Source organism: Miniopterus schreibersii (genome assembly GCF_964146895.1).
Source record: "Miniopterus schreibersii genome assembly, chromosome: 19".
Lineage (NCBI taxonomy): Eukaryota > Metazoa > Chordata > Mammalia > Chiroptera > Miniopteridae > Miniopterus > Miniopterus schreibersii.
Window position 1 is genome coordinate 11,498,019 of NC_138119.1, and position 16,106 is coordinate 11,514,124.

At 42.4% G+C, this 16,106-nt stretch overlaps 1 protein-coding gene and 1 pseudogene across 3 annotated transcripts; one reads left to right on the forward strand and one right to left on the reverse strand.

The window, feature by feature from the left end:
• Window positions 1–1,703: 1,703 nt before the first annotated feature.
• Window positions 1,704–2,584, reverse strand: LOC308549341 (calponin-2 pseudogene; annotated as a pseudogene). The gene has a single exon. The product of its transcript is annotated as a calponin-2 pseudogene (transcript).
• Window positions 2,585–5,633: 3,049 nt separating this feature from the next.
• RFX5 (regulatory factor X5) lies at window positions 5,634–11,864 on the forward strand. 2 transcript variants are annotated; one of them, XM_081122239.1, is made up of 10 exons: window positions 5,634–5,721; window positions 6,561–6,689; window positions 6,933–6,966; window positions 7,381–7,463; window positions 7,721–7,840; window positions 8,009–8,128; window positions 8,267–8,348; window positions 8,659–8,860; window positions 9,091–9,191; window positions 9,333–11,864. In XM_081122239.1, exons 2-10 carry the CDS (start codon window positions 6,574–6,576, stop codon window positions 10,332–10,334), a joined length of 1,860 nt encoding a protein of 619 aa, XP_080978365.1. In that variant the 5' UTR covers window positions 5,634–5,721; window positions 6,561–6,573; the 3' UTR covers window positions 10,335–11,864. The 2 variants fall into 2 exon arrangements, with proteins under 2 accessions (XP_080978365.1, XP_080978366.1); XM_081122240.1 differs by lacking the exon at window positions 5,634–5,721 and adding an exon at window positions 5,789–6,168.
• The last annotated feature ends 4,242 nt before the right edge of the window (window positions 11,865–16,106 follow it).

Genomic DNA, 16,106 nt, shown 5'->3' on the forward strand with positions numbered 1-16,106 from the left:
GTCTGAGACGTGGGTAGGTTGTCCTGGAGTACCTCCTTGGCTCTGCTGCCAGACCTGAATTGGCTCGTGGTGACACTTGGTATGACCACAGCCATCTTCATAGATGCCATTAAGAATTTGGAAGAAGGTGAAGACACAAACTCTAGAAAAATCAATTCTTAAAGTTGTTCTTTCTCTGTCTCCCAGGTCTGAGTGTGTATGAGTTTACAGTGTAATATTGATTGGACTGTACTTTATTTAGCACATCCACTTTCCTAATATTTCGCAGTCTCCATAACATTAAAAATATACCTGTTTACCCCTTCTATTTACTTCCCAAGAAAAAATGAATACATATATCCAAAAAGGGTTCTAAAAAAAAAGTTCATAGCAATCTGATTAGTACTAGGGAAACACTGGGTAAAACCCAAATGTCCATCAACAGGAGAAGTGATATACAAACTTTTATATTCACATAATGGATTAATACTCCCCCATACAAACAACCACCTGTCTTACTCACAGGTTCAATTCCCAGTCAAGGACATGTATTTGGGTTGCAGGTTTGATCCCCAGTCCTGGTTGGGGTGCATGCAGGAAGCAACCAATTGATGCATCTCTCTTACATCGATGTTTCTTTCTCTCTCTCCTTTCCACAGTCTCTAAAAAAATCAATGGAAAAATACCCTCAGGTGAGGCTTAACAAAAAGAGAGAGAGAGAGATAATATGCTCTAAGAGTGTATTTTTCTGGCATTGATCTTGGGTGTCAGCCCATGTGAGCCCGTCAAATGTATGGAGGAATGTGCATGCCCCTTACCTGTATCTCTGCTCCCTAATCATTCATCCGAGAATATCTCGTTGTTGCCTCTCTCTACCATGATGATAACATGAATGTTGAAATTGAATCCCTAGCATCTACTAAGCAAAAGAAGTACCCGAGTGAGACACGACATCAGCCTTCAAAAGTTTTACATATAATGGTGGTTGATGCCAAGCATGGAAACAAATAAAAATTATATAATGCAGAATTACATGAGAACCAAAATAAAAGTATAAATACAAAATGATAAAACTCTTTCTACCTTTGAAAGGCAAAAAAAAAAAAAAAAAAGACTTTGGGAAAGATTTCTGATCCATTATTTAACTTAAAAATAATGAGCTTGCCCAGCCGTGGGTGTGGCTCAGCTGTTGAACATTGACCTAGGACCCAGGAGATTGTGGTTTGAGTCCCGGTCAGGGCACATGCCCAGGTTGCAGCTCGATCCCTAGTCAGGGGTGTGCAGGAGGCAGCCGGTCAGTGATGACTGTCATCATTGATGTTTCAACTCTCTCTCTCCCTCTCCCTCTCCCTCTCCCTTCCTCTCTCTGAAATCAATAAAGATATATTTTAAATAATAATATAATGAGCTTAATCAAAAATGATTCTGAGGCTCTGGTGTCTGAGTTTCCCATAGTAGGAAAGTCTATCCTAGAATCAAGGACAACTGGTCCCTGTAGATTTCTTCTCAGATGTTGCCTGACTCTCTTCTGTCCTCTAGTGGTAATTGTAGAATTACTACAATTGTCCCAAATCCTGCATTTTAGGATTAAGAATATGAAAAACATTCTATAGGCAAAAGAATCACGGAGAAAATAATTTCATGTTCTCTGAAATATAATAAAAGTAAATTTTATTACAAATTGGTTTCTAAATTTCTTCTGGGTTCTATGTTGGTTTGACCAGCTAGTTGCCTTGGTTGGCACCCTGTGTGTAGCACATCTGCAGAGACATGGAGGAGTTGTCACACTTGTCGGTCCCCAGCTTGGTGTCACAGATGTACTGCCAGGTCCTGGGAAACATCATGCCCACTTTTCTGGCACACTTGTTGGTGCCCATTTGAACGCTGATGGTTGAATGGTCCATGGATGGCAGGATATGGTTCTTGGGGTCATACTGAGGCCTTCTCATGCCATATGCCATCATGACTGACTGGCTGGAAGACTTGTTGGTGCCCATCTGGAGCCCAATAATGCACTGGCCTGCCTTCATGGTGGCGTCATTGAAGTTCTGCTCCTGCGTCGAGTACTCGATGCTGATGTCCACGACACTCTGCAGCCCCTTTGTCTTGGCCTTCCCTGCCAGAGCCAGGGGAGACACCTGCACTTGTGTCATGTTTCCACTCTCAAACAGGTCACTGGCCTCCAACAGGTCCATGGAACACATGCACAGCTGACCACGGCCTTGATGAAGTTGGAGAGGTTTTCTTGCTGGTGCGTTTTACACTGGGAGGTTGCTCTTGGGGACTGAGCCCAGCTGCAGCTTATTCATAAGTGTGCACAGGATAATTCTGTCCTTCAGGCCCTTCTGGAAATGGGGACCAAGAGACAGAACTGGGAGTCCCTCCATCCAGCTGCGGAACTCTACCTCCTTCTGAGGGTCATATTTGGACAAGAGTTGGTTCTTGACCTCTGCTGAAAGCCCATAGGAGGGCCCCTTATTGAACTGCCTAGAATTCATGCCTGGTGGGTGTGATGGTGGGAGACATGCAGCCTTTGTCAAATATTAATTGATCATAAAGGCGTGGGTTTATTTCTGGGCTCTATTCTGTTCCAGTGATCTGTATGTCTGTTCTTATGCCAGTACTATGCTGTTTTGATTACTAATCCCTTGCAGTATAGTTTGATATCAGGTAGTGTAATACTTCCAATTTTGTTCTTCTTTCTCAAGATTGCTGAGGCTATTCTGGGTCTTTTGTGGTTTCATATAAATTTTGGGGATATTTGTTCTAGACCCATGAGATACGGTATTTTAATAGGAATTGCTTTGAATCTACAGATTGCTTTGGGTAGTTTGAACATCTTAATGATGTTAATTCTTCCTACCCATAAACACATTATATGCTTCCACTTATTTGTATCTTCCTCAGTTTCTTTCTTTAGTATCCTATAATTTTCCAAGTACAGGTCTTTTATATATATCTTGCCTAGAAGAAACTCCTGATCTGAAGGAGATAACACAGGGCATGAAGTGCCTGGCATCTTAAGGAAAAAGAATAGAGTGAATGTGCTTTGGGAGTACAGTGAATAATTCTAGATTTGGAAGCTACCTGGAACTCATAGCAATCAAACTCCATTTTCAGAGATAAACAAGATACGGTTAGCAGAGGAAGATGGCAGCAGAAACTCTAGAGGCAGGTCAGTTATGTACAACATATAATAAGTAACACTATGCAGCCATGAAAACCATAGATTCAAAAATATTACACGGCAGGGATAATTGTTCATGTTAAATTAAAAGTGACTGGGAATACAGGGTGACCCCATTTTTGGAATAACTAAGTCTAAATGTAGATGAAAGCATACAAATACACTGAGAGGTAGTTTTCTAATTTTCTAAAATGTTTATTGTTTAACTAGAAGCTTCCATTAATATGCTTTGGTTTCATGTACTATTATTTTCAGCCTGACATAAGGCACTGTAATGTAGATGAGTTATCACCACACTACCATTCCCCACCCCTGCAGGTCCATGGGCTTCAACCTGGTCTGTATTTTCTGTCCTAGAATCCAATGCCTAATTCAGGAGCTCAATACACACTCTCTGAACTACAGAACTTAGGATGAGGTCTGTGTTTTCCTAGTGTGAAATGACAGGACAATGACTTCTACTAGAAGGCACCCCAAAAACACTGACTCTTACAGAATTTATTCTGGTCTAATGGCAAGCCTGGGAAGAGGTCTCAGTTTGGTGTAGTCTTTTATTGCTGACAGAACCGTAAGCCCCATAACATGCATGCCATGTCTCACCTGGCCAACAGAGGCCAGTGCATGGCTGTTCATGACTACAACATCCACCCTCTTTTAAATTTAACAAGTTCACCTTCTTCAAAACAAGACCCATATATATGCTGTCTATAAGAGAGCCAGTTCAGATCAGATGAAAAGGCATATAAAGACTCAAGGTTAAGAGATGGAAAAAGATATTTAATGCAAATGGAAACCAAAGGGAAAAAAGCTATAGACAAAGAAGGATGTTACATAATGATAAAAAAAAAATCAATCCAACAAGAGGATATAACTCCTGTAAACATTTATGCACTCACCACAGGAGCATCTAAATATATAAAGCAAATATTGATGGGCATAAAGTAAGAGATCAACAGTAATACTATCATAACAGGGGAATTTATCACCCCATTGACATCAATGGATAGATCTTCCAGACAGAAAATTAAAAAGGAAACAGGTGCCTTAAATGACACATTAGACTAGGTGGATTTAATTGACATTTTTCAGAGCATTTCACCCCAAAGCAGCAGAATGTATACTCTTTTCAAGTGCACATGAAACATTTACTAGGATAGACCACATGTTAGGCCACAAAACAAGTCTCAATTAATTTAAGAAGATTGAAAGCATATCAAGAATATTTTCTAACCACAATAGTATAAAACCAGAAACCCATTACAAGAAAAAAATTGAAAACACACAAATACATGGAGGCTAAATAATTGAAAAATATTTTTAAAAAATATAAGTCTTTTATAGAAAGGAGGTGGGTCAAGGACAGCATTAGAAAAGTGGAAGTTCACTGGAAGTAAGTAAGGGTTTGGGGTGACAAGGGCTCTTCATTGGCTGAGCTGCGCTTTTTCCATTGGCTGGGCTTGTTGCTGGGCTAGAAGAAAATCTTCCTTCCCCCTACGGGGTACTAAAGGAGAAACTCCTTTCTGTTGGAGATGCAAAATGGTCTCTCCTTATTTGGGGTGTGAGAGCTCCCTCTAGAGACAGTCCAGACTCCAATTGTAGTTGAAATTTCCTTTATTAGTTTTCACAGGTCATTGCTTTGATCTGATTCAGGATCTAAAAAGCCTTAACTAAGAGGGTTAAGAACCTATGTCCTATTCAGTACAAAGTTCTCTGAAAGTAAAAAGTTCAGGTGGGCATCTAGCACTCCCCTGGGGCAGTCAACCAAAATTCTAGTGTTCACCAGTGCAGAACCATGGGGCTGCAAATGCATTAGCAACTCTGTGTAAGGAAATCAAGTACACACGGGAAACCAAGGAACGCTAAAAGCATTTTAGCTTACAATTCAGCTTATTTAGTACAGCTGCTGAGGTTTCCAGGCCTCCATCAACGAGGACGGTGGGCCTGCTAGCAGGTTTGTTGTGAGCGCCTGTATATATATGGGGGTTGCGGGGACAAATGGTTCAACTTGTTCTGCATCAAAAGGGGGTTATGTGAGCTTCCAGTGAATTTCCATCACTACTACCCATAATTTTCCAGTTATTTTTATCATCCATTGGCTCTTTTCTTCCAGTAGCTCTGACGAACGAAGGCAAAACTGAAACACGGAAGGAGAGAGCAAAAGAAAAGGAAGCTACAAAGGGGCCCAAGAGCCCGGCCTTTTGTCCTGCGGTCCCTTTAAGAGAAGGACCTCTTGGGACCGGCAGTCCCAACCGACCCCAGTTTTAACCGAAACCTAACCCGGACTTCCCCCTCTTCACTCAAATAAGACCAACTTTGGATTTTCCCTCCCCTGTTGGCCAATCAGATCCTGTTACCAGGCAGACTTTAGCTGCCGCCGGTGCGAGCTCGGCGCCTTCTGTCTCCGGGTGGCGGCAACGACCAATGATAGAGCAGGCCGACCGAGTATCTAGGCAGATCGGAGCTGTTCCAGCCATTCAGAAAAAAGAAAATAAAGCAACGCACGAGCCCGCCGGGCCGGGACCGTGGGGCTGGGCTGGAGTGAAGGTGGCTACGAGGTAGTTTCTCTTTCTCCCTTACCTTTATTGCTGCTTGTGTGGGAAGGTGGCTGTCGCAGGGTTGGCGGGGGCAATAGGAGTTGGGAGGAGAGGAGAAAAAGATCTTAGCTGGATTTTCAACAGCTTCTTCACCCATGTGCACGTGCCCCGAATCTGGGACCTCATTTCCCCAACCGGGTTTCCTACGCCCAGCCCAGGAGTTCCGCTACCCTGAACCCCCTACTTGGCAGCAACCGGGATTGAATGGAGGGGGCAGGGCAGTGGGTGGGGGCGCGCGTGCGGATGGGATGTTGAGGGAGATGACGTAGGGGCCGGCGACCTGGGGAGGGGGAGCGGCGGGGGAAGCGGTGGCAAGATTAAGGAATGAGAACTTGGGCCCAGTTTTTTCCAAGCCTAGAACGGCAGAATATGTTCGTATCCTTTCTGACCTCCCAGGCAAATTCAACGGTGAGGCGTATATTAGAGCATTAGATAACTTTGTTTTGTGGTGGGGGTGGTTTTTGAGGGAGAAGAGGGCAGTATGAGGTCAGAGTCAGAAATGAAAATTTCTTTCTCATGTGGATTCCCAATCCCCCGATCTCTTCCTTTACAGTTTTCCACATATAGGAGACTGCAGGAAGGTGGGGCAGATAGAATGGAAAACGGCAAAGATCTTTTGGGGTATATATATGGGGCCTGGAAAAATAATGGAATAATTTCTAATTTTTGGAGAAGACAAGTGGTGAGAAAAAGACCACTGGAGAAATTCGGAGGCTGTCTGTCTGTGTAGAGAGATGAGTGCCCCGGGGTCTCTGGGGAAGGGAAGTTAATCTTCATGTCCTGTCTCCTGTCAACTCTAGCCTTCGTGCCAGGATGGCAGAAGATGAACCCGATGCTAAGAGCCCAAAGACTGCGAGAAGGGCCCCCTCAGGTAGTGCTGAGGCAGGGGAACCTACCACCCTTCTTCAGAAGCTCCGAGGTACCATTTCGTAAGTATTCATCCCCACCTCCAAATCTTGTACCAGACCTGGGTATAGATCTCTGTAGCACCTCACTTCCTCTGTAGATGAACTGCCTCCCCCCTAGCAAAAGCATCTGACTAGGAGGAGATTCTTCGCATGGTAGCAGTTCTTGTGCACCTGCCAGCCGTCTGGGTCCTCCTGTCCATAGCAGTCAGGCGTGGGATGGGGAAGAATCTTGTCTGACCCCCAGCTTTCTTCTCTTCTCCACAGTAAGGCCGTGCAGAACAAAGTAGAGGGAATCTTGGTAAGTATTTTGGGGAAGAGGGCAATAAGATTAAATTGGTGGGGGATGAGGAAGGTGAGGACGAGTAGATGAAAGGTTTCAGTGGGAGAGGCAGCGATGTCTACCCTGGCAGAAGATAATAGGCTTTGCAACTTATTACCAATTTGAGCTTGAGCATCTCACTTCATCTCTGTGACCTGTTGTATGGAAGCCCAGTAGAAAAATCAGAGCCAATTCCCCTCTACTTTCCCTTGTCACCATGGTCCATAAGGGTTCCTCAGAGCACGGTGAGCACCTAGCCCCAAATCATTCTAAGGTCTTTTCAGTCTGACAGTCTCTTAAGTCAGCTAGACTTTTTGGTAAGGATCAGAGGGTTCTACCTTGGGTCCTTCTTGGCCTTATTATTTCTCTTGCCTCTGTTCTTCCTTACCTCAGCAAGATGTACAGAAATTTTCAGACAATGACAAGCTGTATCTCTACCTTCAGCTCCCCTCAGGGCCCAGTACTGGAGACAAAAGGTATGTTTGGTGCTAGACTTTTAGATGTCAGAGGTTCTGATTCTTTCAGGCTCACTGGGAAGGGTGGGGTGACTAGGAATACTCATGACAGCAGTCCTTGATCAAGAAGGAAAATCACTGTCCTACACTTGTATACCAGAGAAAGGTAGATTCTGAGTGAAGTTATTTGGTCCACCACTATTGAAGTGATAATCTGGATAGAACCGGGACAATTGTTGGGAATTTAGTAATGGTTTTCTTTTTTTACTCTTTTGCAGCTCAGAGCCAAGTACACTCAGCAGTGAGGAGTGCATGTATGCCTATAGGTGGATCCGCAACCACCTAGAAGAGCATACTGATACCTGTCTGCCAAAGCAAAGCGTTTATGATGCCTATCGGTGGGTGGATGGGGGGAATGGAAAGGTGGATTGCCTCTGGAGATCTCCCTGCCTTGATAGAGCCTTACTTCTTAAAAAGTTTTCCCAAATTTGATCCCCAGGGACCCTCTGAACCCACCCATGACCCCCTTCTCTGAGTATCTTCCCACTCTGCTCCTCCTCCCCCAGGAAGTACTGTGAGAGCCTCGCTTGTTGCCGCCCACTCAGCACTGCCAACTTTGGCAAAATCATCAGAGAGGTCTTCCCTGACATCAAGGCCCGAAGGCTTGGTGGCCGGGGTCAGTCCAAGTATCCTTGACTGGAGAGCTTGGGGCTGGAGGACCTAGGGAGGAAAGCTTATTGTAGAGAGCCAGGAGCGGAAACAGTCTAACCTTGCTAAGGGGCTTGGAGATCCCCATACGTTGGTTTCTCCTTAACTTACATCAGATATTGCTACAGTGGCATACGAAGAAAGACCTTGGTATCTATGCCACCCTTGCCTGGCCTTGACCTAAAGGGCTCTGAGAGTGTAAGTAACAAATAACCCTCTGATTGCACTCTTCTCTCCAAGATAGAAGTCAGAGGTCTTTGGGACATGTTTTAAGGACTGACAGCCTAGGTGATTTTGCAGATAGCTTCTGGATATATAGGATAAGCCCTTCTGCCCACCCTATGGCTGAGGCAGAAGATGAAAAGCATGTGTGGGTTTCTAGGATGGGATGGTACAGGCTACTCCCATCCCCAGTTTGGTCTTACTATGGTCAACATGGATGTTCAAGAGGGACCAAGGGTCCTTTAGTTTGGAGTATTATGAGGCATCATCTCCTTCCCTACTGCAGCCAGAAGTGGGCACAGAAGTAACCCCAGCACCTCGGGATGAACTGGTTGAGGCAGCCTGTGCCCTGACCTGTGACTGGGCAGAACGAATCCTGAAACGGTCCTTCAGTTCCATCGTTGAGGTCGCCCGCTTCCTGCTACAGCATCATCTCATCTCTGCCCGATCTACACATCCCCATGTGCTCAAGGCCATGGGGCTTGCTGGTGGGTGGACCTTGTCTTATACCCTGAGAAAACCTCAGCCACTTTCCACATCAAAAGCCCTCCACATACTAGGATAGAGACACCTTGAATTTGCCTTCTATTCCTAGAGACCCTTCTAAGACATGCCTTAGACCACCTTCTTTCCACTACTTCTAGCAGTTGGTCAGAATGGCCGCACTCCTTCATTCTGTTCCCTCCTCACCTTATTACCTTTTCTGGCACTTCTGCAGAAGAAGATGAACATGCCCCTCGGGAACGGACATCTAAATCTAAGAATGGTGTAGAGAACCTAGAGAGTGGCGCCCATAAGAAACCAGAGAAACTGACCCAGGTAGGAAGTTGATGCCCCTGACCTTGCTTTGGGCTTAATATACCCTTCCCCCGTGGGTCCCAAACTTTTTCACTTCCTGTGCCTATGTTTCTTTCATTGTCCAGTCTTCCCATTTACTCTGTGCCTCTCTTTACTTCTTAGCCTCCTCAGGATCTGGAACCCCGAGCTGGGGCTGGTCCCCCAGCACGTGGAGAGCGGAAGAAGAGTATAGTAGAGAGTCCAGCCCCAGCAGCCAATAACCCGCAGGTTAATGCCCTGATGGCCCGGCTGCCTCCGCTCCTCCCCCGGGCCCCTCGCTCAATTATTCAGCAAATCCCCGTATCTCCTCCACCCATCGTATCTCCTTCACCCATCGTGGCCTCCAAGCTTTCTTCAGGCACTCTGAAACTGACTGCGCTCCCTATGTCCAATAGGGTTAGGGGATCTCAGGCAGCTGTGCCCATCATTAATATGATCTTACCAACTGTTCCTGCTTTGCCTGGACCTGGACCAGCTCCACCTGGGGGGCTCACTCAGCCACTGGGCACAGAGAATAGGGAGGTAGGCATAGGTGGTGACCCAGGATCTCATGACAAGGGTGTCAAGAGGACAGCCGAAGTAACTGTGAGTGAGGCCAATGGGCAGGACCCACTAGCAAAAGCAGCAAAGCAGGATGTAGAGGATACAGGGATTGATGCAAAAAGAAAACGGGGGCGCCCTAGAAAAAAATCAGGTGGAAGTAGGGAAAGGAATTCTGCCCCTGACAAGTCAGCAGCTGCCGTGGACTTTGCCCAGTCCTCAAAGTTACCACGGGATACGTGGGCCTCTGGAGGGGAAAGCAACTCAGCTGGAGGGTCAGAGAGGCCAGGGCCAGTGGGAGAGACTGAGAAGAGGACGGTGCTTGCCGAAGGTCAGGAAGATGGTGCTGTTTGTAAAGGAGGAAGGGCCCCCAGTTCCCGCCATGCCAAAGGAGGAGAAGATAAAATTCCTCTTGTTACCCCAAAAGTGAGTGTCATCAGGGGCAGTAGAAGCCAAAAGGAGGCTCTTCATATGGAAAAGGGAGAGGTAGACACCATAGCACAGAGTAATAAAGATTTAAAGGGGCATATACTTCAAAGTTCTTTATCCCATGAGCAGAAAGACCCCAAAGCAGCACCCCCATGATAGGCATGTAGAGAAGAGCGTTTATATCCGGATGTGAACTCTACCTGTCTGCCTTGTAGAGCCCTTCCCTTCACTCGCTTCTCCTCTGGCTCTTCTTTTCCAAAGGGAATTCATGCTCTTCTGTATAGACAGCTGAGGTACCCTGTCTTACACAATGCCTGCTTCCTGCCTCTGACCTTTTCAGCTCAATAACCTTGGCTTTAGAGTCACTAGTAAATCTGTCACCTGGATCCCTGTGCTATCCTGTGGAAAGATAGGGATGGATGATATGATGAATGTATAGGTTAGGAATCTTTTGGTTTTAAATCATAGAAAACCTAACTCGTACTGGCTTAAAAATAAAGATTTATTGGCTCATGTAACTGTAAAATCCAGAGGTAATGCTGGCTCCAGGTAAAGCTGACCCAGTAGTTCAGTATGTCTCTAAATACCTAGTTGACCCCCCCACCCCTGCTGTTCTACCCTCTATAGGATCATCGGAACCCTGGGCTGCCTTGTGGCTGCCAGTACTCCTAGAATTTACAATGTTTCCTCATTTATGTCCTACCAGAAACAGGGCATCTTTGTGTCCAATCCTAGCAAAAACCCTGATTCATTCTGATTAGGCCAGCTTGTGTCACATATCCACCCCTAACCAATCCCTGTGATCGGGGGATGGTGTATGCTAAGTTGCTTCTTCTACATCTGGGACTGAACCTGTGGAATAAGGGTAGGATTAGCCTCCTTAGAAACTGGGAGGAGGAAGTTCCTGGGGAGGCGGCTGACACCTGCCATGACTATGAAGTACATGTGGCTTTAGCATGCTAGGCTGAGATCAGCTTTACCTGCTTTTTCCCTCACAGCCTTGGATTTTTCTTACTGCAGCTGTAACCTCTTCTCATTCTGGTCTCAGAAGGAATGAAAGGGATGTCACTCTCCTTTAGGGACTGTCTCTTTAGTCTCATTTAGACGACAGTACCCTCCCCTTTTTTTCACCTATGACTCAGAGATGGAGCTCCTCTTTTTACTGTTTCTGAATTTTAGTTTCTCCTCATTTCTGCTTTCCTGTCTCCCACCCTACTGCCACTATCACTAAATAGAGGTTCACTTCTAATCATTTTATTAAATTCATTCTGTATCCACCAGGTGTCAGTCTCTTGGCATACATGTTCAGGACTAGCCAGGATTATGGGGTTTAGGCTAGCTATATGGAAGGAGGTAGTTCTGCATATCAGGGAGCACCAATAGGAAGGGAATCCAGACCCTCTAGGTGGGTCATTGGGAAAAGCAGTAAACTAATATTTATCAAGGACCTACTTTATCTTCTGCGTAGGGTAGCTTCTGTCAGGGAAATTTGGTTCTTCCCAAGAAATAGATTTTCTTTCAGGGAAACTTCATTTGTTCATTTATTTCCACCATAGCAGATTTTTAAAAATTATAATATGTAATATTTGATATCTATAAAAATATATTTAACATGAATAAATTATGAAGCATAATTAAATGACTACCTATGACCCATCACCCAACTTATACATTAAAACATTTAAAATATCATTGACTTTCTTGTGTTCCTCCCCGTCCTAGCCCCTGCCTCTCGCTAGAGGTAACTACTATCCTTAATTTCGTGTTTATTAATTACCTATTATATATATATATGTATATGTCCTTTAAAAATGTATCATTTTGCTTTTAGCTTTATGAAAATTTTATACTCCAGTAAGTATCCTACAGTAGTTTGCTTTTTTCACTTAACATTATTTCTAAGGTTCATCCATATTGTAGAAAGCTATGATTCGTTCATTTTCCTCTGTATAATATTCCGTCAAGTACATAAACCACAAGTTATTTATCCATTATCAGTGGACTTTGGGTTATCTTTTGCTATTACAAACAATGCTGCTATGAACATTCTTGTACATGTTAGTGCCTTTGTTTTTAGCAAGATTTCTGAAAAGCTTTCTAAAATGGTTCTTTTGGTCTGTATATCCTGAGTTGGGGACTGTTTCCTCCTCTCTTATTCTCTGGAAGAGTTTATATCAGATTGAAATGAACCGTTCCCTGAAAGTGGTAAAACTCACCTGTTAAGCCATTTGAGCCTGGCATTTCCTTGTGAGAAAAATTTTAACTTTTTAAAACTATTGATTCAATCTCTTTATTTAATAATTACAGGCTATTTGAGCTATTTCTTTTTGAGTAAATTTAGGTAAAGTGTTTCTCTAAGATTTTGTGCATTTTATGTCTTTTTTAAAATGAAGTTTGTTGGTTTTTTTTTTTTTGCTCTGCTCTGTGTAGTCATGTCCTCTTTTTTATTTCTACTGCTTGTGCTTTCTTTTTTTTCCTTTGCTCAGTTGCACGAGAAATTTGTTATCTGTCTATCTTTAGTTACTACTTTGGGCTTTGCTGATTCTTTCTCTTATGTATCTGTTTTCCATTTCATTATGGACCTTATCTATAGTATTACCTTTTTTCTGGTTTCTTAGATTTAATTTTATGTTCTTTTATAACATTTTAATTTTGACACTTATCTAATTAATTTTCAGGCTGTCTTTTTTTCTTGTGTAAGTTTTTAAGGACCTGCTTCTCTACATTCCCCAAGTTTTTCTGTTGTAAAGTATTTTAATTGTTATTTAGTTCTAAGAATATTTAAATTACTTTATGACTTTTTTGATTCATGAATTATTTCAAAAAGTTTTATAATTTCCAAGTGTCTGGACATTTAAAATTTTATCTTTTTGATATTTTCAGCTTAATCGCTTGTGCTCAGAGAATGTGGTCTCTGTGATACCAGTTCTTTGCAATTAGTTGGGATTGTTATTTTATATTCTGTAACTTATCTTGGATGTCTAAATCTGTTTTGTTGTTTTGCCTGTGTTAGCTTGTTTCCTTGTATATTTTATATTTTGGGGTGTTGAGCTCATATTTTGTTAAACTTAATTTACAGGAATACAGAGGGCCTAAGAGAGGATCTGTATTTGCTTCTGCCAAGAGCCAAAGGGTGCTTTTGGCCTGGGATTGTGTTAGTCCCTTCAAGAGTCCCATTTTAATTCAGGAGTGCCAAGTTTTGTCCCCTTCCTTGGGTAGGCCCAAGGTGTAACTTCTGTTCATAACACTGGTATTGGCATTTGTCCTAGGGCAAACCTGTTTTTCCTACTGCATGTTGATCATCCTTCATATAGGTTTCAGCTTAATATTATTTTTTCTTCTTTTTGTGATTTCCCTTTCTAGCAAGCTCAGCAGTGTGCTAAATATCATGCTTGCTGTAATTTGTCCAGGATCTTAGTTGTATTTTAATGGGAAAGCCCTTTGTCTTATTCATGCTACCAGAAGTAGGAATCGATTACTGTGTTTTTTATATTTTCCTTCTTGTTTTTTAAGTGCTAGGTATTTGTTTGAATCTAGTTAACTAGTTAACTTAGGCTCTGTCTTCAAGTCAGTAGTGGTCATAGCACAGTATGAGTGAGTTACGTTAAGAGTAAGCACAGAGAGCTCTGGGAGCCCAGAAGAAATAGCGCACAGCTCAGACAGGGATCAGGAATGACTTCCCAGTAGAGGAATTTAGCTAGACAAGTCTAACTCATAAAGCAAGAACAGAACAACATAAGACATAGCCAAAAGAGCTAAATCATGATTCCCAGTCTACTGCATAAGAGCTGAATGTAAATTCAGAGAGATCACTTTGGGTTGAGTAATTGGGGAAAGCTTCATGGAAAAGGTAGGCTTGAATTAAGCCTTTAAGGTAAGTAGACCTTAGATAGGTGAAAAAGAAGAGGGCATTCCATGAAAAGCAGGGGTTTGGGGGTATGGGCATGGCAGTAAAACCCAGCAAAGAGACCTGTCAGGCAAAATGATGTGCATGAACAACAGTGAGAAATAAACTTAAAGAAAAACACAACCATTACAGTTACCTGTTGACTGAATGAATGTATAAAAAGTATAAATTCTGCATTCAAAGACGGGGGAACTGGAGTCAAAAGGAACCAGCCAGGCATCTTGCCTTTGTCCATGTGGGAGGGGTTGAGGGACTGGACAAGGCTGCTGACACATTAGAGGTGATAGACATATGGAAAAATAAACCACTGGGGATAGGATAGATAGAATCATCCAAGGAAATATTCTCCTTACCATGATCAGGTTTGGGGATATATCCATTCACTTTGGGACCTGGCCACTGGGTAATTTTGAGATTTACATGAATGTTACAGGGTTTTTACGTAGCTTATTTTTACGATTTACTCTATTTTTAAAATATAACGAAACAAATTATTCTATAGTTCAGGCAATCTTCAGTTCATTAGATGAAGGGTTAAACAGATTTTGGGGACTGTCTACTGCTTCCTCTCTATCTACCATTCCTATTCTTTCCCCAGTACCCTCTTCCCCATTCCCGTTACCTTACCCTGCCCGTGTTGTCTTCTTTCATTTTAGCCCTATCATAAATGAAGTTAAAGATAATTTATAATTTACTAAAATTTGAAATATTTTGCTATTAAACCAAGACAAACTATATGCCTAGCCTATGGCCCCAAATAAATGAATCTATTGCCAATTTTTGTGGGTAACAACTTTCTTTAGAAATCAAAGCAAATGCCACATTCACTCACATACCAAACAGGAATTAATGTCATATATTTGTCTAAGTGTTTCGTCTCATGATATGTTTCCTCAGTAGGACTACTTCTTTGTCTAGGATCATCCTGCTGGCTCCATCCTATAAGATAAAACTAAGCATAACATAACTAATAAAGCAGTATTTATTAAGTGTTCATGAGGAAACTTTTTTATTGGAAAGAGTGCAAATTCAGTTCAAATCTTAGCTTTACCACTTTCCATATGATTTTGAACATTTATTTAGTCCAATTTTTTCAAACTGTATATATCCTATTAGTGGGTTGTGAAGCTGATTTAGCAAGATGCAAAACTTTAAAAAGTGAAATAAAATAGAAAATATCAGAATGCGTTACATATAGTAAGGTTAAGTATTGTTTCATGAAACTTATCTCAGTGAAGACATGTCTATGTGTTCTTCACTGGTCATGATATAAAATGCATTTCTCTCTGTAGGTTGAAGTAAAACAATTTTGAAAAACAATGACAACCATCTGAAGCTCAGTTTCCAAAAGATGGGATAACATTTTTTTCATAGGGTTTTAATGAGGAATAAATGAGGCGATGTTTGTATTATTACACAGTAGGGGCTTGAGTAATAACTGCTAGCTTCTTTTCTCTAAAAATAAAAAGGCTAAAATATAATGGTTTTTGGGGGGAGGGGATCACTCTTTATAATTTCTTTAACTATAGGGGTGTTTATAACTAGAGTTGTATTATGACCTGAGTCCCAGCTTTTGATGTGTAAGCCAACTTCTTTCTCCAATTTAATGAAATTTAAATAAGGTAAATGATATTACCTGACCCTCTTGGTACTTCCCTGGTGCTATTTCAACAAAATTAACTTTTTTTCCTGTGGCAGAAATTAAGGATACAGCTAGAATACAAAAGTGAATCCTTTCCTGCCTTGAGGAGCTCAGAGTAAGGGGTTTGGAGACTCCGAAACAGAGGGTAACCCAAACAAAAAAACATTTTAGAAGTCAGAAAGACAAAAGTCATAAAAAGATGCAAAGAAATGTACATATATGAGCCCTCAGAACTATAAACGCTGAAAACTTGAAACAAACTCTTCTACTTAATACTGGGGGTGGGGTCTCCATTAATGAAGGACACATAACCGCCTGTAGCTATAAAAAGTTCCTAAAGTTTGAACACAGATGTTCCTGAAATGTTTTTTTGTCCTTA